Source organism: Oncorhynchus masou, chromosome 9 (genome assembly GCF_036934945.1).
Source record: "Oncorhynchus masou masou isolate Uvic2021 chromosome 9, UVic_Omas_1.1, whole genome shotgun sequence".
Lineage (NCBI taxonomy): Eukaryota > Metazoa > Chordata > Actinopteri > Salmoniformes > Salmonidae > Oncorhynchus > Oncorhynchus masou.
The window spans coordinates 19,925,905-19,948,178 of record NC_088220.1 but is presented as its reverse complement, the minus strand read 5'-3'; the positions used below and the strand labels follow the sequence as shown (position 1 = coordinate 19,948,178).

The 22,274-nt window shown below is 45.2% G+C and overlaps 1 protein-coding gene across 1 annotated transcript; it reads left to right on the top strand.

Annotated features, from left to right (window-relative positions):
• Window positions 1–1,672: 1,672 nt before the first annotated feature.
• Window positions 1,673–21,440, top strand: si:ch211-159i8.4 (matrix-remodeling-associated protein 5). Its single transcript, XM_064972653.1, is given in 9 exon segments — window positions 1,673–1,947; window positions 5,389–5,627; window positions 8,237–8,366; window positions 8,566–8,956; window positions 9,582–11,320; window positions 11,572–13,546; window positions 15,663–16,118; window positions 16,121–16,571; window positions 19,231–21,440. Coding segments are annotated over 8 exon segments (7,263 nt in total). The 5' UTR covers window positions 1,673–1,947; window positions 5,389–5,415; the 3' UTR covers window positions 21,140–21,440.
• Window positions 21,441–22,274: the final 834 nt, after the last annotated feature.

Below are 22,274 nucleotides of genomic sequence, written 5' to 3'. Positions count from 1 at the left end.
CATGGTTCAGATGTCCTATTTCCTCTACTACATGTACTGTAGCTACAAGGTATTGGCCTGTATATCTAATCTATTTAGCAAATTCAGATTGATTGGGTGGTTTGCTATTTCTTCACTTTCCACCATTTTCCAAGGTCTGACTATCTCTGAGAAACAGTAAAAGGTGGAGAGAGCCAAATTAATTTGCCAGATGCAGCTGAGAGGCATGGTCAGCATGATGAGCAGACACATCCTGTCCTGACACTGCTGGGCAAAGACAGAAAATGAAACAACAGCAGAATACAGAAAAAAACAGAACAGAATCTGTTAGGGGGGGTACTGTGGATGGATGGATGGTGGGGGGGGGGGGGTGGACGGACAGTGGTGGGGGGTATGGATGGTGGGGGTACTGTGGACGGATGGATGGATGGATGGGGGGGGTTACTGTGGACGGATGATGGGAGAAACTGGGGATGGATGGTTGGGGGGGTACTTGGATGGATGTGGATGGGGGGGGGTTACTGTGGATGGTGGGGGGCTGTGGATGGTTGGGTGTGGGGTACTGGGGTGGGGGACTGTGGATGGTGGGGTGGGGGTACTGTGGATGGATGGTGGGGGTTACTGTGGGGACTGTGGATGATGGGATGGAAACTGGGGATGGATGGTTGGGTGGGGGGTACTGTGGATGGATGGGGGGGGTACTGTGGATGGATGATGGGGATGGAGGGACTGGGGGGGATGGATGGTTGGGGTGGGGGGTTACTGTGGATGGTTGGGGGGGGATGGTGGGGTGGGGGTACTGTGGATGGTGGAGTGGGGGGTACTGTGGATGGATGGGGTTACTGTGGATGGTTGGGGTGGGGGGGATGGGGTACTGTGGATGGTTGGGGTGTGGGGGGTACTGGATGGATGGTTGGGGTGGGGGTACTGTGGATGGTTGGGGTGTGGGGTACTGTGGATGGTTGGGGTGGGGGTACTGTGGATGGTTGGGGTGGGGGGGGACTGTGGATGGTTGGGGACTGTGGATGGGATGGTTGGGGGGGGGGGGTACTGTGGATGGTTGGGGTGGGGGGTACTGTGGATGGATGATACTGGGGATGGATGGATGGTTGGGGTGGATGGGGTGGGGGGTACTGTGGATGGATGGGGTGGGGGTACTGTGGGGGTACTGTGGATGGATGATGGGTGCAAACTGCAAAGCCTGTCATCACAGACATGGGGAAGAAGATATGTTTAGGAGGTGAAAGGAAGAAGGGGGACAGGAATGTCAGAGCCCAATCTGACAATAATACCTGTCTGACTCATATTTACAATGGGGAGGTGGATGGGTGGGGGGGTGTATATTCGGGTGGGCGGGGGTATATTGCAACCTCACAATTTGGAAAATTCAAAAGTATTTGACAACATTGCTTTCAATGCAATTATCTTTGGGGGTATTAATGTGAATATATCTGATACCAACCTGTTCAACTATATCTGAAAATATGTAAAACACTATAAATGTATCATCTTTACATTCATGATATTCTATGAAGAAAACAACCAGACAAGCCAAAGGATATAAATAATCACAGTGTTAGAATAAGAGAGGGGAGGGTGGAGAGAGAGAGAGAGAGAGAGAGAATAGAGGGGGTGGAGGAGAGAGAAGCAAAGGCAGAGCCAGAGCATAGCATTCCTCCCCTGTATAGCCAGGCTCTCAGGAAGAGAGGAGTGGGTTAGAGTTAAGCTCTAATCCAGATGTGTGTGGCTGGGTGGACCAGTGCAGACTCAGCTAGGGTCCCACCTCTCTAAAACAGACCCAACTCTCCTCCATCACTCCTAACACAGACCTAGTGCTGCTTGGTTTACCTCAGAGCGTCACAACAAGACTAAACACAGACTGGATACCTCACTCCTCGACCAAACTGGTGTCTTATTGTCGACTGTGAACACTGCTGTCAACCAACTTTTTCTTGGAGGAATTTCCAGGTAAGCAACATACAGTATTTGACAAGAGTTGAAGAATATTGCCACATAGTGAAGTTCACATTGTTGTTGGTGCAAGAAGTTATTGCTGATGCACAAAATTCCTTTCTTAGGTGAATAATCAACTGATGCCAAGTCTGACTGAATTAATTTACCATACGTTATCAAAAGAGCAATTGCCTGAAGAATCTTTGATTTGTCAACATACAGGCTATTTAAACCCACAGCATTTACCTATAAGAAACAGTCAATTCTAGTTGGAAACTAATTCAACACTTAAATCAAGACATACATGAATGTTATTTTATATGGTTCCTGTCATTTTGGACTGATTGACCTGTGGTTAGGATATACATACCCGCAATTCACAGTGAAGCGCTTAATCACAATTCACAGTAAAGACAGACATGTGGAAAAGGGGCTTTAGCCCAACATTTTACAGTCCGAGAGATTCATTTTATTATATCCCTAAAATTGAATATTTAAAATGGCATCTTCAATTTGCTTCAAATCTCAATAAAAAGCGTGAAGGTTCTTCATAACATACATTACGTCATATATGGGAAACATATGGCTGTCATATATGGGAAACATATGGCTGTCATATATGTGTTATTTTGACTCCCAGACAGCACATGTGATTTCGATCTGAATTAGATATATTATACATTACAGGCATGTGGTGCCTCAGCTCTGCCAGGTGGTTTAAGACTGTAGAGAAAGTCCACTCTAGTGTATAGCTGTGGGTTGTGTTAAACCCATCAATGTAAGGACCAACTGCCTGGCAGTTACTTGTTATGAACTTCTGGTGGTACGTGACATGTCATCAGGTGTGCACCGAAGATTGGAGAGTGTTTTCAGTACTGTGGTATACATTTGTACATTTTCACACAATACAGTTTATACCCAGCAAAGCCTGCATGATCACCTACTGACAATGATTTAAAAGCACAGCTAACAAACTTTTACGGCTAGCAAACATGTAGCATAGACTGCTGTAACCACAAACCTCTCTCTATTTCCACTCCTGTCATCAGTGATGTGTGTGTGCTGTGTTTTGGGTTGTAGTCTAAAAATAAAGAGATGATGATGAAGGACAGTGATGAAGATGTGTCTAGCGACTTGCAGGCGCCGAGGCCCAGCGTGATGACTCCATCATGATTTATGGCCATGCCTGGATGGCTGACCATCTGACTTCTATCACAAGAGTCAAACATACCTTATCCATGGCTTCCTCCAGCGCCGGTCATTCCCACAGAGAACAAAAGACTGGTGGAAACTTTGTTCATGGAGTCATTGTAAACCTCCTGGTGTAGGGTTCCATGGCACTATAGTGGGGTTTTATACCTTTAGACTTTTAGATATTTAGTATCTTTTGACATCGAAGACTTCTGGTAGGAACCATTTGATAAGTGTATTCTTATTGCATAACTGTAATAAATCTGATTACTTTTAAATGAATATGAAAGGTAGTCCTCATATGTCTGAGTATTATTCTGTGAATTATTATTTTATGTATGGTCTAATGATAAATGTTATTCATACTACAAATAGCAGATATGCTTGGCCTCTTAACTGTGCAGCTCTGAGCTAAGGTTAACTCAATAATTTACCGCTGACTTTAATCGCAAGGAACAGTGTTAGCTCTTTGTCTCTCAGCTTCTTAATAATTGCATAACGGTTATCTTGGACACCATGTATCTTACTGAGTGTATAAAACATTAGGAACACCTTCCTAATATTGAGTTGTACCTCACAGAACAGCCTTAATTTGTCGAAGCATGGACTCCACAAGGTGTGGAAAGCGTTCCACAGGGATGCTGGCCCATGTTGACTCCAATGCTTCCTACAGTGGTGTCAAGTTGGTTGGATGTCCTTTGAGTGGTGGACCATTCTTGATACACATGGAAAACTGTTGAGCGTGAATAACCCAGCAGCGTTGCAGTTCTTGACACAAAACCAGTGCACCTGGCACCTACTACCATACCCCATTCAAAGGCACTTAAATATTTTGTCTTGCCGATTCACCCTCTGAATGGCACACATACACAATTCATGTCTCAATTGTCTCAAGACTTAAAAAACCTTCTTTAACCTGTCTCCTTCCCTTCATCTACACTGGTTGAAGTCTATTTAAAAAGTGACATCAATAAGGGATCATAGCTTTCACCTGGATTCACCTGGTCAGTCTGTCATAGAAAGAGCAGGTGTTTTGTAAACTCAGTGTACAGTATTCAGAGTGGTAATGCAAGGCGAGCTTCCTTGACTAGACCCATTGGATACGCTTATGGACCAACAGCATCCACATGATAATGGAGTCAGATTGAAGACTATATTATGGTCGTATTACTCGTACACCAACTCCTGTCCTCCTCAGACAGAGTGTATTTTCACTCTCTTACAGGGTCCCTTTAGGCTGGGCTGGCCTGGGCTGTCAGTATGTTTTATTCTCACTCAGATGGGTATTTCAACATGCAGCTGGGGTCAGCAAAGGTGGTGGGACAGGAAGGGGGGGAGGGAGGGAGGAAACTGTCCAAAATTGGCTCACTCATCATGGGTCATTATCATACCAACGACAGACATGATAAATCATGTCTCCCTCATAGACCCTCTGCACCCACGGCATGACAAACAGCTCAGCCTCTAACCACCAGGGTCCACACAAGGCAACGCACCAACAACACAAGAAACTGTAGCTTGTTTTATTTGCCCTCAAGGTGAATATTTTGCAGTTTGGGAGGCACTGTACTTGTCATCAACCTTTTGAAGGGGGATTTTGTAATTGAGCTCTCGAATGCGTAGGCCTGCTAGCACAGGCATGCAATAACTATTTAATGCTTTGCATTTTCTAAGGAAGAATCTTATGGGTTTTTTCCCCTATGAATTCAGCAGTAGCTCCATGCATTTGGATATGAAACATCTAAAACAATATTCTAAAACTCATTCCCATAATTCTTACACTCTTAACGTTAAAGGGTTCTTCGGATGTCCCGATAGGAGAACCCTTTGAAGAAACCTTTTTGGTTGCAAGTTAAAACCTTTTGGTTTCAAGTAAAAACCTTTTTGGGTTCCATTCTACCTGGCTGGGACACAAAAGGATGCTCCTATGGGGAGAAAAACCCTAAAGAAGCCAAAGAACCCTTTTGGAACCCTTTTTCTCTAAGAGTGAAGGACAACGTTACGATAGCAAGAGATGCAGCAATGAATATAACCAAACACTGTAGCTAGGCCTACTTTCAACAGTTTAATACCACTCCAGCCCTTTGTGCTTTTGTAATGTTAGCATGTTGTCCTACCACTTAAGAAGATTTTGATTTATTTGCACTATTACAGGTATTCTAGAGTTTGCAAATGTTCAATCACAATAACAATAGCTATACCATTTACAAAGTGAAACTGCTGAAGCACACTAACCTTCCCTCGTGTGTCTTCATGTTGTCCCAGGTCGGATGATGGCGTGAGAGACCTGCCATGGCTGCTGAGGGTGTCACTGTCCTGGCTCCCTGGCTGAGACTGAGGGCAGTGCTGTTATTGCTGGTGCTGCTCCTCTCTCCGCTGGCCCTGTGTGCCCCATGCCCCAGAGGCTGCAGCTGCCCTGGCATCAAGGAGGTACACTGCACCTTCCGCCACCTCACCTCTGCCCCACGTAACCTGCCCAAGGACACAGAGAGGGTTAACCTGGGGTAAGACTGCTCCTGTATTCCAAATACTGTAGAAATGTTATATTTAATGATGTCAAAATGTCATGTTCTGGAGTGTGACGAGGTTGTAAGCTATCATTATATGATGTCAAAATGTAATGTTCTGGAGTGCTTTCATCATGTGACGATGTCAAAATGTCATGTTCTGGAGTGTGACAAGGTTGTGAGCTATAGTCATGTGATGTCAAAATGTCATGCTCTGGAGTGTTTGCAAAATGGCATGTTCTGGTTTCCTTGTATGGACAGCTGGCGTCAGGTCCTGCCCCATTCCCATGGGGTTTCGGTACGGACTTTGTCTAGGCCATTCTAAAATGCGGAATTTCTTCTTCTGCAGCCATTCTTTGGTAGATCTGCGTGCCAGGTTAGGAACATTGTCTTGCTGCATGATTAACTTTCGGTTCAGCTTCAGCACAAGAACGGATAGCCTGGCATTCTCTTCTAGAATCTTCTGATACAATGCCGAATTCATGGTTGTGTCATTGATAGGTCCAGGTGCAGAGGCAGCAAAGCATCCCCAAACTATCACACTCCCACCACCATTCTTGACGTTTGATGAGATGAGGTTCTTCTGTTTGAACGCAGTGTTTGGTTTTCGACAAACATAACATTTCTAATTGAGGCCAGAGGTTATATGTTTGACTCGTCTGTCCAGAGAGCATGCCATTAAATAGAGTTAAGGAGGATATCTGCGCCTTTGTAGCCTGAATGGAGAATGTTTCATGTACAAACCGGTCCACGGGGAAACAAGTGTATACCTTCCCAAGGATTGTCTATTATATTGTCAAGACGGTCAAGTGACCACTCTAACAATGGTAATGCATGTCCTGAAAGATGGAAGTTGGGAGGGAGGCAGCAAAATCAGGTGGGACCATTCTAGGCAATAAGAGGGCAGATATGCGTGTGAACATTATAGTGTCTGTGACAGCACGGGCAGCTGCACGGGCAGCTACTGAGTCTATCTCCATGTTAAAGTAGTCCATTTTTCTTCTTCTTCATTGGCTGTTTGCTCCCAACTCAGATGAATCCCCACCCAGGTGACTACTTTAAAATGGTGGAAGCCATTTTGCTAAAACAGATAATATCCATGATGAGTCCTCTATCTCTGACAACAAGCACAACTCCATTATAAAGTTGTTGTTTTTTCAAATGTCACGTGAGTCCACTTATAGCAACACCTTCATAGCCATTGCTCCCGAGTGGTTTAGTGGTCGAAGACACCGCATCTCAATGCAAGAGGTGTCACTGCAGTACCTAGTTTTAATCCAGGCTGCATCACATCTGGCTGTGATTGGGAGGCACATAGGGCGGTGCACAATTGGCCCAGAATCGTCTGGGTTTAGCCCGGGTAGGCCGTCATTGTAAATAAGAATTTGTTCTTAACTAACTTGCCTAGTTAAATAAAAACATAACAGCCTAACCATGATAAAACTTCTATTCTATCAAATACACCTCACGTAGCAAATTAACAATGTGTTAACAAAAGTCAACACTCTCTCATTGACCTCCATACAAAAATGTTCACTTTGTGGACTTACTTTCGTTCACTGCAATAAATATGTAGAAGCACCGTGGCTAGGAAAAACTCCCTAGAAAGGCAGAAACCTAGAGATGAACCAAGCTCTGCGGGGTAGTCAGTCCTCTTCTGGTTGTGCCATGTGGGGATTATAAGAGTATATGGCCATTAAGTCCAGATTGTTCTTCAAGATGTTCAAATGTTCGTAGATGACCAGCAGTGTCAAATAATAATCACAGTGGTTGTAGAGGTTGCAACACAGTGGTTGTAGAGGTTGCAACACAGTGGTTGTAGAGGTTGCAACACAGTGGTTGTAGAGGTTGCAACACAGTGGTTGTAGAGGTTGCAACACAGTGGTTGTAGAGGTTGCAACACAGTGGTTGTAGAGGTTGCAACACAGTGGTTGTAGAGGTTGCAACAGGTCAGCACCGCAGGAGTAAATGTCAGGTGGCTTTTCATAGCCGATCATTCAGAGGTCGAGACAGCAGGTACCCTTTTAATGATCATGCTGTTCAATCAGCTTCTTGATATGCCACACATGTCAGGTGGATGGATTATCTTGGCAATGGAGAAATACTCACTAACAGGGATGTAAACAAATTTGTGCACAAAATTTGTGAGAAATATTTATTATTTCAGCTCATGAAAGATGGGACCAACACTGTACATGTTGTGTTTCTATTTTTGTTCAGTGTAAGCAGACTGTCGGGTCCTCTATCTTAATAATATCCAATATAATAGGCCAACATGTTCTGGTTACACTTTATTTGACAGCCCAGTATAACATGGTAGCCTATTTACAAGAAACTATGGGGTGCTCTGGGTTATGGGAATTGAACTGATATATAAGCGTTTTTAAAGAACGCCCTGTACTTGCACCCAACAATCTACGGTAGATGTGGGGGGTTGGAATGGCTCACATATTTTAACTTTCCCTGCCAAAGGATTGCTTGATCTGTTCCATGTCTTTGAGGATTTCTCAGGATTATTGGCTCTTTACTTGTTTATATTTCACACAGGCAGGCAGCTCCTGCAACATTCTCATGTTGTCCCTCCCTCTCGATGTCTCTCTGTGTAGCTATAACAGCCTCCAGGCCGTGGGGGGGTCAGAGTTCACACAACTCCGCCAGCTGGAGATGCTTATGCTCCATGGGAATGATATCACGACCGTGTCTCCAGGAGCATTTTACAGCCTGCGCTCTCTGCAGGTGAGTTCCCCCGACAGACAGGCTGGCACCAAGGGGAGTCTGTCGTCTCATTCAAGACAAGAAGGATAACCTACATAGATGCATAACAGTCAGGGGATTGTGTCTCACTATTAAATATTCAGTCACTTGTCTACAGGCAACCATATTGTAAAACATTTAAATGTTACATTTTTTTTAACCAATTTCTATTTTTTGCCAGATTCTGAAGCTGAGCTACAACAAGCTGGAGGCCATCACCCCTGGTATGTTTGAGGGCTTGGTCAGCCTGGTGCGACTCCACCTGGACCGCAACAACATAGACTTCATCGAGCCGTACACCTTCAGTGGGCTAACATCATTAAAACTCCTACAGCTAGAGGGCAACAAGCTGAGGGACCTCCACCCACACAGCTTCATCACCCTCTCTCTCCTGGGGAACTTCTGGAGCTCTGGGCTGCGTCACCTCCACCTGTCGGACAACCAGCTGCACTACCTCCAGCCTGGGACCCTGATGCCCCTCAGCAAACTGGAGCTGCTCTCCCTGCATGGCAACCCTTGGACCTGTGACTGCCATCTCCAGTGGCTGCTAGAGTGGAACAACAAACATGAGGGTGAGGCCTCTCTCTCTCTCTCTCTTTCCAGTCTCTATCTATCTCTTTGTCTCTCTGACCTCTCTCTCTCTCTCCCATCTATCTGTCTCTCTCTTTCTGTCTCTCTGCCCTCTCTCTCTCTCCTGCCTCTCCCTCTTTCTGTCTCTCTGCCCTCTCTCTCCTGCCTCTCCCTCTTTCTCTTTCTGTCTCTCTGACCTATCTCTCTCTCTCTTTAGTTGTTTGTGCTGTATATTTCTCCAGTGTCTGCCATACACTCCAACACATACATATTTGTCATTCACTTCACAACAATGATTGGGTCCATGTGTATAATACATCAATGTGAGTGTTTATGTGCTGTTTCCTCTGACCCAGTTGGACTGCTAATATTTATAAATAGTTGCATGACTCGATCACTAAACAATGCTCTAATTAGCGTGCAGTAATCTGTAACTTTCTCTGAACCAATTTTAAGGTAAACAAACTGAAAAATGACAATCTGACACCCTCACCTCTTCTTTCTTTGTCTGTCTGTCTGTCTGTCTGTCTGTCTGTCTGTCTGTCTGTCTGTCTGTCTGTCTGTCTGTCTGTGGTGCTGTCTGTGGTGCTGTCTGTGGTGCTGTCTGTCTGTCTGTCTGTCTGTCAGGAGTGATTAAGTGTAAGAAGGAGCGGGACGCTGCCTCTGGTGAGAGCTGTGCTGTCTGCTCCTCACCTCAGTCCTTAAATGGCAGCCAGGTCCTGGGACTGTCTGCTGGCCAGCTGGTCTGTGAGCGGCCCACTCTGGTGTCCGATCTGAAGCAGTGGGACAGCCCCGGCTGGGACGATGCGGACTCAGAGCCCGACCTGCCCTACACCAGGGACCTGGAACGTCCCCTGGGCCACCTCACATTCGTCCTGACCGACAACCACGGGAACAAAGCACACGTGGCCTGCGATGTCCGGCGGCCCAGCGAGAGCTCCTCCGTGACATGGGAGAACCTGCGGACGTCCGGAGAGGTGGCGGTCAACGTGAGCCTGGTCAGCCTGCTGGAGTGTGAGATCGACCGGGACGCTCTGCAGAACCTCTGGAGGCTGGTGGCCTACTACTACGAGAGCCCTGCTCTCTTGGAGAGGGGGATGAGGAGGGAGAACACCAGCAGAGTCACGTTTCAGTACTCCCAGGGACACAACGAGGAATCCCCTTACTTTACAGATCTCAAAGGACACTTAATGGCTGAACCGACGTGGCTCCTCCAACCAAAGGTCACCCTGCAGCTGAACAGACGGCAAACCACCACGAAAAAACTGGTGCTGGACTTTACCACATTCATCTCCAAGCACATCAGTGGTAGGGGAGAGCAGGAGGATGTGACTTCCTCCTGGGCCCTAATAAAGAGAGGAAGCCCTGGGAGAGTTCAATCTGTGCTGGAGGGTTCAGAGGTCAGTCTGGGGTGTACAGTTATCAGTTCAGGGTCACAGTCTGTGGAGTGGATGCTCCCAGATCTATCTATCCTGGAAGAATCTAATTCCCGGCTGGTGTCTGAGGGAGGCAGACTGGTCATTGGAAATGCTAGTGTGTCTGACTCTGGGCTGTATCACTGTCTAGTCCGCACAGAGACTGATGTGGACATGGTGCCTGTGAGGTTGACAGTGAAAGAACGCCTGCTCAGTCCGAACACTCTAAATGGGAAGAAGATGGAAGTGGAGAGCGGGGAGTCCCTCTCACTCCCCTGCTATGTGAACTCAGCACAGCCTAGCGAGACACGCTGGTACCTCCCTAAAAATCAGATCCTACAACCGTCGCAGCCAAAGGGGAGGGTCTATGTCAATCAAAATGGATCCCTGGTGATCAAAAAGACAACTCATGAGGACGCTGGGGAGTACAGCTGTTTGGCTGCTAACCTCTATGGAGTAGACATGTTGGCTCATCTCGTGGTCGTCACAGGGGAGAAAGACTCGGATGCAAAAGAAGAGGTTGAGAAAGAATCACCTGGTGTTGAAACAGCCAGGGGAGAATCACCTTTGTTTGGGAGTAAGGAGGATGAAGGTGAGGGGTCAGGGTTCCAGGAGATAAAAGGCCCCCATGCTACACAGTCTCCTAAGAGGGTGGGTGGACAACAGAGGTACCCTGGAGGGTTTTTACGCCCTGGTATGAAAGGGAAGAGGATCAAGGATAACAAGAGGAAACCTAATAAGTCTGTCAAGGAGCTCGACCCCAACCGCTGGGCTGAGATCCTAGCCAAAGCTAATGCTAAACCTCCGACACTACCGCCTACAAGACCACCACCAACTACACCAACAACAAAAACAGCAACGACAATGACAGCCAAAACCACTACTACTACTCCTAAACCCACTACTACTACTACTACCACTACTACCACTACTACTCCTAAACCCACTACTACACCTACTACTACTCCTAAACCCACTACTACTACTACTAAACCACTACTACTACTACTATTCCTAAACCCACTACTACTACTACCACTACTACTCCTAAACCCACCACTACTACTACTACTCCTAAACCCACTACTACTACTACTACCTAAACCCACTACTACCACTGCTACTCCTAAACACACTACTACTACCACCACTACTACTCCTAAACACACTACTACTACCACCACTACTACTCCTAAACCACTACTACTCCTACTACCACTCCTACTACCACTACCATGAGAAAAACTACAACAACCACAACAACTACTACTGTTCCCCCTTCAACTACCAGAACAACCACAACTAAAAAGCCCACCAAGAGCCATTCTAAAACAAGTCACCATGCAGAAACAGAAGGTGAATTGGACTTTTCCGAAAAGCAACCTGAACCTTTACATCCTCCACCTAGAAAACATGTGACACAGGCCCCAAGAGGGAAAGCATTACTTGTGAACCATGGTAGAGGAGGAGGTCCAAACCCAGATTCAGACTCGGTCATAAATCTGTCTATTACAGAAGCTCCTCAATCCGTCACACAACCAATGCATCTAGAAGACAAGCATGTGGGGAGGGAGAGAGAGAGAGTGAACCAGAAGAACAATCCTATTTGGACAAACAGACGAAGACCCCCTTACAGACGGGGCAGACCCCCACAGAGACGGGTTCGACCTCAGAAACCCTCCCTCCCCTCATCACACAAACCACAGACGACACTCCCTCAACCCGCAACAAGAGTGGAAAAACAAGAATCTACTGCATCGCAAAACGACAATTCTAAAATGGAGGACAATATTACAGAACACATACCCACTATTTCAACACATGATAACAATGAGCCTGTTGATCCGATCATTAATCCCAACACTGCTACAGACAAATCAGATAGCATTCACATAAAATCATTAACACCAGAGATGAAAGACCTTAGTATAGTTAACCTTTCAAACAGAGAGCATGTGCCTACACCAGAGACAATCACCTCAGCAGAAAATCTACCTCCCCCAACTGAGGTGCCTGGACAGGAGAGGACATGGGAGAACTTAAAAAAACAGGATGTTATTAGACAGACTACCCAAAACAGGCAAACATCCCCAACAACAAAGCACACTCATATTAATTATAACATTAATTTAAAACCTAATTTGTCACATGATACGGTTGCTATGGCAACACCCATACTGACTAAACTTGACGATTCAGATAAAGGAGCTGCAAAGCCAGAAACCCCTTTAACAAAAGTACATTTTCTAAATCCAACTCCTAAAAAATCACAAGATAAGACACAAACACATTTGAGAACCGTTGCAAAAGGCAGTGTTGCTCGGGAGGATTTTCTGAGGAACACACACAGAAACTCATATAAAAAGGAGGAGGATCACTCTCAAATGAAACCTGACAGTCCCAGTCTCCCCATCCACCCCTGGATCTACCAACAGAATGTCCAAATGAGAGTTCAAACCACCCCTCCACCCCGCGCTCCCACCCCCTATTGGCCTTATAGCCGCTTACAAGTGTGGCCCTCAGTTCATGGTTCAGGGCCACATCCTTTCTTTACGGAGAGGCCCATGCTTTTCCCCCACCCAGGGGGCCAGGGAGTTGGGGTCACCAATCGACCAGAAATCACAGCTGAGACTGTCAGGCCCACAGCGTTCATCTCTGCTTCACCGGGCAGTGGCATGGCAGCCCCGCTGACCTACCACCCACCCCACAGGAGCCCAGGCCCAGCCAGCAGGACCCGACAGCAGGACCTCTTAATGCTCTCCAAGCTCAGAAACAGATACAGACAGGCTCAGCTGGACCGTATTTCACAGCTAGGGAAGAGAGTGACAACTAAGCCCAAGATCAGTCACCCTACACCTAGACCTCACTACCAGCCTCCCACTCAGTCATACAACTACTGGCCTGTGCCCCCCACCACCTCCCTCCCCGTGCCCACCAACAGGCCCTACTCTACAGCCAGTGTCCTGTACGGCAGCCGCTGGCACTACAGCCACTGGGGCCAGAGGAGGCTGAGCACGGCCCTGCCATTCCCCAACTTGATGGGTAGTGGGGTGAAGCCTAGGATCAGCTCTGTGAACACAGTCAGTGTGTCTGCCCTGGCTGAGGGTGATGTGCTGCTGCCCTGTGAAGCATCAGGAGACCCACAGCCAGCGCTCTCCTGGACTAAAGTCTCCACAGGTATTTAAACACTTTTACTGTGAAAGACTTTGAAGGGTAGAAACAATTATTGCCTCTCTGCAGGGAATTACAGTATAGTCTCTCTGTAATGCATGGCATAAATATTTTGACTTCAGGCTCTTGTGAGCTTACCATCGTAAAGAATAATATCCAACAGAAATACTATATTTTACAAGCTTGTTAACATTCAAGGAGCAGCAGAAATAATATATGCATAGGTTAATTGAGGCTGCAAAGGATTAGACAGACCTACATCTATCCTACCCTGCCTTTCTAAGGTCTTCGAAAGCCAAGTTAACAAACAGATCACCGACCATTTCGAATCCCACCGTACCTTCTCCGCTATGCAATCTGGATTCCGAGCTGGTCATGGGTGTACCTCAGCCATGCTCAAGGTCCTAAACGATATCATAACTGCCATTGATAAGAGACAATACTGTGCATCTGTATTCATCGACCTGGCCAAGGCTTTCGACTCTGTCAATCTTCACATTCTTATCGGCAGACTCAACAGCCGTGGTTTCTCAAATGACCTCCTCGCCTGGTTCACCAATTACTTGTCAGACAGAGTTCAGTGTGTCAAATCAGAGGGCCTGTTGTCCGGACCTCTGGCAGTCTCTATGGGGGTGCCACCGGGTTCAATCTTCGGGCCGACTCTCTTCTCTGTGTACATCAATGATGTCGCTCTTGCTGATTCTCTGATCCAGCTCTACGCAGACGACACTATTCTGTATTCTTCTGCCCCCCCTTTGAACACTGTGTTAACTAATATCCAGACGAGCTTCAATGCCATACAACTCTCGTTCCGTGGCCGCCAACTGCTCTTAAATGCAAGTAAAACTAAATGCATGCTCTTCAACCGATCGCTACCAGCACCTGCCCGCCCGTCCAGCATCACTACTCTGGACAGTTCTGACAGAATATGTGAACAACTACAAATACATAGGTATCTGGTTAGACTGTAAACTCTCCCTCCAAACTCACATTAAGCATCTCCAATCCAAAATTAAATCTAGAATCGGCTTCCTATTTCGCAAACAAAGAATCTTTCACTCATGCTGCCAAACATACCCTCGTAAAACGGACTATCCTACCGATCCTTGTCTTTCGGCAATGTCATTTACAAAATAGCCTCCAACACTCTACTCAGCAAATTGGATGCAATCTATCACAGTGCCATCCGTTTTGTCACCAAAGCCCCATATACAACCCACCACTGCGACCTGTATGCTCTCGTTTGCTGGCCCTCACTTCATATTCGTCGCCAAACACACTGGTTCCAGGTAAGGATAAGTCTTTGCTAGGTAAAGCCCCGCCTTATCTCAGCTCATTGGTCACCATAGCAGCACCCACCCATAGCACGCGCTCTAGCAGGTATATTTCACTGGTCACCCCCAAAGCCAATTCCTCATTTGGCCGCCTTTCCTTCCAGTTCTCTGCTGCCAATGACTGGAACTAACTGCAAAAATCACTGAAGCTGGAGACTCAAATCTCCCTGACTAACTTCAAGCACCAGCTGTCAGAGCAGCTCAAGGATCACTGCACCTGTACATAGCCCATCTGTAAACAGCCCATCCAACTACCTCATCCACATACTGTTATTTATTTTTATTTTTTTGCTCCTTTGCACCCCAGTATCTCTACTTGAACACTCATCTTCTGCACATTTATCACTCCAGTGTTTAATTGCTATATTGTAATTATTTCGCCACTGTGGCCTATTTATTGCCTTACCTCCCTTATCCTACCTCATTTGCACACACTGTATATAGACTTTTTCTATTGTATTATTGACTGTATGTTTGTTTATTCCATGTGTAACTCTGTTGTTGCTTGTGTCGCACTGCTTTGCTTCATCTTGGCCAGGTCGCATTTGTAAATGAGAACTTGTTCTCAGCTAGCCTACCTGGTAAAATAAAGGTTAAATAAAAATAAAATAAAGACATTTGTATAATATATTAACAAAATGGCACCACCTGAGTGTGCTCAACTCATGCTGTAATATTTGACAGAGAGACCCTTGACAAAAACGACAAAATAATTCACTGCATTAACATAAGGACGCAAGCCTAATCCAGAGTACCAATGATGTGCTTCTCTCTCTTTTCAACAACAGGTGCTACCGTCCAAGCAAACACAAAACACGGACAGAGATTTGAAGTTGTAAAGAACGGCACCTTTGTGATTAAAAACATTCAGCTACAGGACAGAGGCCAGTACCTCTGCACGGCACAAAACACATTTGGCTCGGACCGAATGGTCATTACCTTGGCTGTGCTGACCCAGCCTCCCAAAATCATAGGTCCCCACTCCAGAGAGGTCCCAGTGTATTTGGGGAAGGCTATAAGCTTAGACTGTGTAGCCTCTGGCAAGCCCCAGGCTCAGATCTCCTGGATTCTTCCAGACAGGACCTTTGTGCGTGATGTGGGAGCTCTTGACAGGTCAGCCTCTCTGCTGGCTAACGGCACCCTGAGGATCCAATCAGCTAACTTCTCCAGTAAAGGCGACTATAGGTGTATCGCTAGCAATGCGGCCGGAGCTGACACAGTGACTTTTCACATCCACGTGGCAGCGCTCCGCCCACCATCAATGAGGAGGCCTCGGAGAGCATTGTCATCCAGGAAGGGAGAAGTGTGTACGTCCACTGCACTGCCAAGGGAGAGCCTGCGCCCGTGCTAAAGTGGACCCTCCCTGCAGGGGTACATGTCAAACCCTCCCAGATCCTCGGCAGGAGACTGTTTGTCTTCCCCAATGGGACGCTGTACATCAAGAACATCTCTCCGGAAGACTCGGGGAGGTATGAGTGCTCTGTGACCAACGCAGTGGGCGCGGCCAGGAGAGTTCTGTACCTGAAGGCCAGGCAGGAGGTCCCCAGCCTGCGACTGTCACACCACCCCTCCCAACAGCACAGAGTCACAGCCATGTATGGCTCCACTGTGTACCTGCACTGTCCAGAGTCCACTGGCACTCCCCGTGGCACTCTGTGGCAGCTACCATCCAAAACATTGCTGGAACATCGCTACAGGTAACTCCACCATGCTAGTTTATTTATTTATTTTTTTTACCTTTATTTAACCAGGCAAGTCAGTTAAGAACACATTCTTATTTTCAATGACAGCCTGGGAACAGTGGGTTAACTGCCTGTTCAGGGGCAGAAAGACAGATTTGTACCTTGTCAGCTCGGGGGTTTGAACTCACAACCTTCCGGTTACTAGTCCAACACTCTAACCACTAGGCTACCCTGCCATAGTCAACCCTATATAGGAGTTTTCCTATAATAATAATAATACACTGTGCTGATATCGATTAGGTATCAGAGATCTGAAGAATAGCTGTAATTATTCATTAAGCTAAATTATCTGTACTATCATTCTAATCGCTTTCCCTCCAGTGACCTTATAAAGAACTTCTCAACTCTATTACAGCCCTCAATTTCAGGGAGGTTTAATCAAACACAATTATTTTTTTCAAACACAATTAGTGTAATTCAAAACAAGCTATCTGCTGGAGCCTGACCACGGTCAACCAGCCTGTGATCTCAGGGTCAGAAAGCCTGATGGGTCCCACTGTCAGACTACATTCTTAAAAAATAAAAAATAAGGTTCTCCAGAGCAATGCCATTGGAGAACCATTTTAGGTTCTCTGAATAACCTTAAATGGGATGGTTCTTTGAAGAATTACACACACTCAATAAGGTGTTGAGCATTATGTTCATATTGCCCAGGGTGCCTTTTGAGTGAATTTTAGTTACCAGTACCACCCATGACTGTGCTTGATTGTCAAAGAGAAATGGTTGCTGCATTCATTCATTTTCAGGCCTGTGGCCTTCACCAAGTGAGATCCTAAATTAATGTGTTATCATTCAAATTCAATGATTTAAGACAATACAATACCTATTTCATAAAGCCTAATTTTTAGGCCCGTTTTACTCTAATACAATGGTCTTTTATAGTTTACAGGCCATATCAGGGATACCAGTCACATTATTCTGGTTTGCAAAGTGATGTGTATTTCCAATTGGAAGGCACCCAGAGTGGGGATAGCCAACATCTAAACTGGAACAACCATTTTAATAATGGGTGCAATAAGTCCAAGTAACCGATTTGATTAGTTCAGAAAACTTGTTATTTATATTTGAGTAGAATAATATTACACATGCAAAAACATAGATATAAACCAAAAATCAACCTGCAATAGAGCATGCTGGGAAATATGGTAATGATAGGCGTGGTTTTAGTTCAACTCCGTTATTAACACCAACACATGTTTTCTTTTACACCACTGATTGTTAATTTAACTCTTGAATCAATACTAGAAATGTTACACTGAAATATCAACACTGGCCAATTTTCTGTGTGCTATTAAATGGACATGCTTCCATCTAAATAACCTTTTAGAATTCTAAAGACCGTAGATGCCACGTCAAGAACCCCACACTGAACTCAAAGGTTCTTTATCGGGCAAGGGTTCTCTAAGGAACATTAAGAGTTGAGGAAGAACCTTTAAAAAAAACGGCATTTTTTTCAGTGTAAAAATATCCTTACGGTCAATTTGCAGGGCGTCTGTCGAGTACACCCAATTAATTCCTGCTCAACATGGTTCCCAAACAGTGGAACACTAGTGGCACAGTATTCAGTAAGACAAGAGAAGCAGGAAATGGGAGAAGCACCGTTGTACAAATACAAAGTATCTATTGTGCATTTACATTACATAATTACACTGTAATTGAAAATCCAGCGTAACGAAATGGTGTAAATTATTGCACATAATTTGATTAGAATGTATCTTACAACATAATACATTTTAAAATGTTCTCAATGTCACTAAAATCATATTGCATTTCTGATTAAAAACCAGGGGTTGGAACCAAAATTATTTTCAAATTGTTTCGTTCTGAACGGAACCATAATTGTTTTTTGTTATGTTCCACTGTTCTGAGCAGCAAAATAAAGTTCTGAACCGGTTAGAATCCCCCAAAAGTACCGGCTCATGTCATTCCTTTTTGTTCCTTTTCAAACCTCTGATATATATGAACAATCCTACAATGTGAATTTCTGGATTTTTTTTTCTCATTTTGTCTGTCATAGTTGAAGTGTACCTATGATGAAAATTACAAGCCTCTCATCTTTTTAAGTGGGAGAACTTGCACAATTGGTGGCTGACTAAATATTTTTTTGCCCCACTGTATATATATATATGTATATATATATATTTTTTTTACATTTAGCTCGACATTAAATTACTTCACCAATCAGAGAGGATAGAGGAGTTTGCTGTGTAGTGGGTAAGTGGTTTAATCTGTATAGTGAAGTCATTAAAAGCAAATTGCATTTTGTCATAACAGCATGGTTTAATCATAATGACAGACAAACACACACTGTGCTGCCAGTCACAGTGTAGGGTGTGAGATGCAACAGAAATGTTTATGGTTAATAGAGAGGATGGAGGAAGCTTGCCTTGAAGCACTTTGTTGCGATTTTTGTGGGACTGGAAAAAATTGCCAGTAACATAAAATGTTATTAACTAAAATGACAGTTCTGTTCCGGAACAGTATAGATCACTTTCGGGTTTGGGTTCTTTTCTTCAAGTAATTGTTCTTTTCTGGTTTTCGGTTCTGTACTCTGAACCGGTTCCAACCCTTGTTAAAAACATTAATATTGTGTGTCTATTTCTTTCATAATCAGCCCTGAGAGACCGGTCACCGTGTTCTCCAATGGGACCTTACGGATCCTGCAGCTGACTGAAAAAGACGGAGGTAGCTACCTGTGTATGTTCCAGAGGCCCAACGGTGAGGACATGGAGCTGTTCCAGGTGCAGGTGCTCATGATGCCACCTAAGATCGAACATCTGGCCACAGCTCAGAAGAGGGTGACCTCCGGGGAGAACTTCCAGGTGGACTGTGTTGCCTCAGGCCTCCCTGACCCAGAGGTGTCCTGGAGCCTCCCTGATGGAACCTTGATCAACAACGCCCTACAGTCGGACGACAGCGGCACCCGTTCTCGCCGCTATGTCATCTTCGGGAATGGAACACTGTTGCTGCAGCAGATGGGAAAGAAGGATGAGGGGGACTATACATGCCATGCTAAGAATGAACTGGGGGAGGATGAGATGAAGGTGAGCATCAAAGTAGGCCCTGACTTCCCCAGAATCACATCCAAGGCTCAGCTGTTGCTCACGGCCCGACTAGGAGAGTCTGCCTATATGACGTGTCAGGCAACTGGGGAGCCTCCACCAACCATTGTGTGGCTCTCCCCAAGCAATGACGTCATCACATCCTCTTCAACCAAATACCAAACCTTAGATGATGGGACTTTGGTGATAAAGAAGGTGACTTTGGCCGACCAAGGGAAGTATGCTTGTGTGGCAAGGAGTTCTGCTGGGGATGACATCAAGAACATTAAGATACAAGTAGAACCAAGAGAGCCACACATCAATGAACAAGGTGGAAGAAGCAGTATGAAAGTGTTGGCAGTATCTTATCAGACAACACTGCTCGACTGCAGAGCGGAAGGCAAGCCTGAGCCACACATTTCCTGGGCCGCACCCTACGGCCTCTCTCTGCCAACACCTTACCTGGGAGGACGCTTCCAAGTCCACAAGAATGGGAGTCTAGAGCTACGTGGAGTGAGGAAGACAGACGAGGGTCAGTATGTGTGTTTGGCCAAAAATCACTTGGGAGAAGCAAGCCTGGCAATTGAGCTTGAAGTGGCATCCATAGCAGAGAAGCCAAGCTTCGCCATGCCGAACATTGAGATTTTACCAATAAAACAAGATGGAAGTGATGTCACTCTGGAGTGTCCTGCCCGCGGTAAGCCAAACCCAGAGTTTGTTTGGATCCTGCCAAATGGCACAGCGCTGATGCCAGGCACTAGACATCAACACTTCACTCACTATAGAGGAAACGGGACGTTGCGCATCGACCAGCCAGTGACAGCTGACAAAGGGGTTTACCGTTGTCTGGCGAAAAACGTGGCTGGGACTGCAGAGAAGCGATACGCTCTAGAACCAGGAAGAAAGCCTGTGATTCGAGGCACAACAGGGATCATGAAGATCACGTTTGGCCAAATTCTGAACCTGCCGTGCTCTGTGGATGGCTGGCCACAGGCCTCAATCACATGGACCCTACCAAACGGCCTGGTCCTGGACAAGCCCCAGGTTATTGGGAGAATTACATTTTTATCAAACGGCACACTTCAACTCAAAGAGGTCGCCACATTTGACAGGGGAACCTACGTCTGCAAGGCCACCAACACATTTGGGTCATCTGCGTTGTCATACCCAGTTGCAGTTATGGTGTATCCTCCAAGTATCACAAACGCACCCCCTTCCATCACTAGAGTCCACAGAGGTTCATCAGTAACACTTAACTGCATCGCTGCAGGCATACCAAAGCCTGAGATAACATGGACTCTACCTGGAAGAACCACACTTGTTCCCAACAACCGTTTCACGGCACAGGGAGGAATTCACATGACGGTTGAGGGCAGCTTGGTCATACAAGACCCAGTGCTTATGAACTCAGGAATTTACAAATGCAATGCAAAAAATGCTCTAGGAAGTGACTTCAAAGCAACATATCTTCAGGTGATCTGAGCCACAACATAAGTCCCTAATCTAATCTGACAATTACACTTGAATGTAAAACTTAATCCTCTAGAATACCATATGTACAGTGTATTTATATAACCTTACCATTAATGTGCATATTATATGAGGTAAAATAGTGTGAACTCTTATATCACTAATAAGGAAAGGAGAAAAAGGTCTGCTTTAATTGTTGGCAGAAATATAAGCATATAAAAACATAACAGATGTGACTTAGGGAATGCTCTCTTTTCTTTGAATTTATAAATATTCCTGTATGTAAATATCTAATTATACTGTGTTGACTGAACTCACATTGTTGGTTTATCTATATCCCGTTTTTACTATGATACAGCTTGCAGGTGCCTAGTATTACTTCTGACAATAGAAAAAATAAAAGTGAATCACTTACACAGGAATCTGTTTGTACGCCCTCTCTGATTGTGCGAATCCCATTCTGAGGCATGCTTTCAGATTTTATGCAAACCAGTTGGAACAAATGAGCCTTTCATAGAGGGCGTAAAATGAAGCTTTGTGTGATACAAATGTTCTAATTGTTCAACAGAGCTAATCAAAATGGAGACCCAGCAACTAATTCTACCAGCTGTGAATTTATTTAATACATTGTTAATACATATTTGGGAAATTTCACTTAATGACTAGACCTAAATATTTATTTATAATAGGCCTAGGATATCCAGTGCAATGTGGAGAATATGCATCACTGGTGCACTCACTTACTTGAAACCTCTCAGTATTGATTTTCACCTTAAAAGCTGCATTATACAGCAGACACTTGTCTTATCTGGACAACAGGTAAGAGGCCAATGCATTTGCGCCATTTTGGATGATGGCATCTGATCAGCTGAATGGATCACATGATTTTTCAAGTGTGAAATCAAACCTGAGTGAAAGACATTTGTAGGTTACATTTGAATACATGTAAAAAATAAAATGTCTATGGCAGAGCAATAAACAATATTGACAGATGTTGACAATCTAAAGATTGTTAAATATTAGCCTACTGTAGCCTTATTCATTTCCTCTTTGATATAGGCTATAAATCACATTAAACATTACCATTGTGTTTACTGACTAGAAACTATTTTCTATGCATATGTACAGTAATTGTAAATTGGGGAAC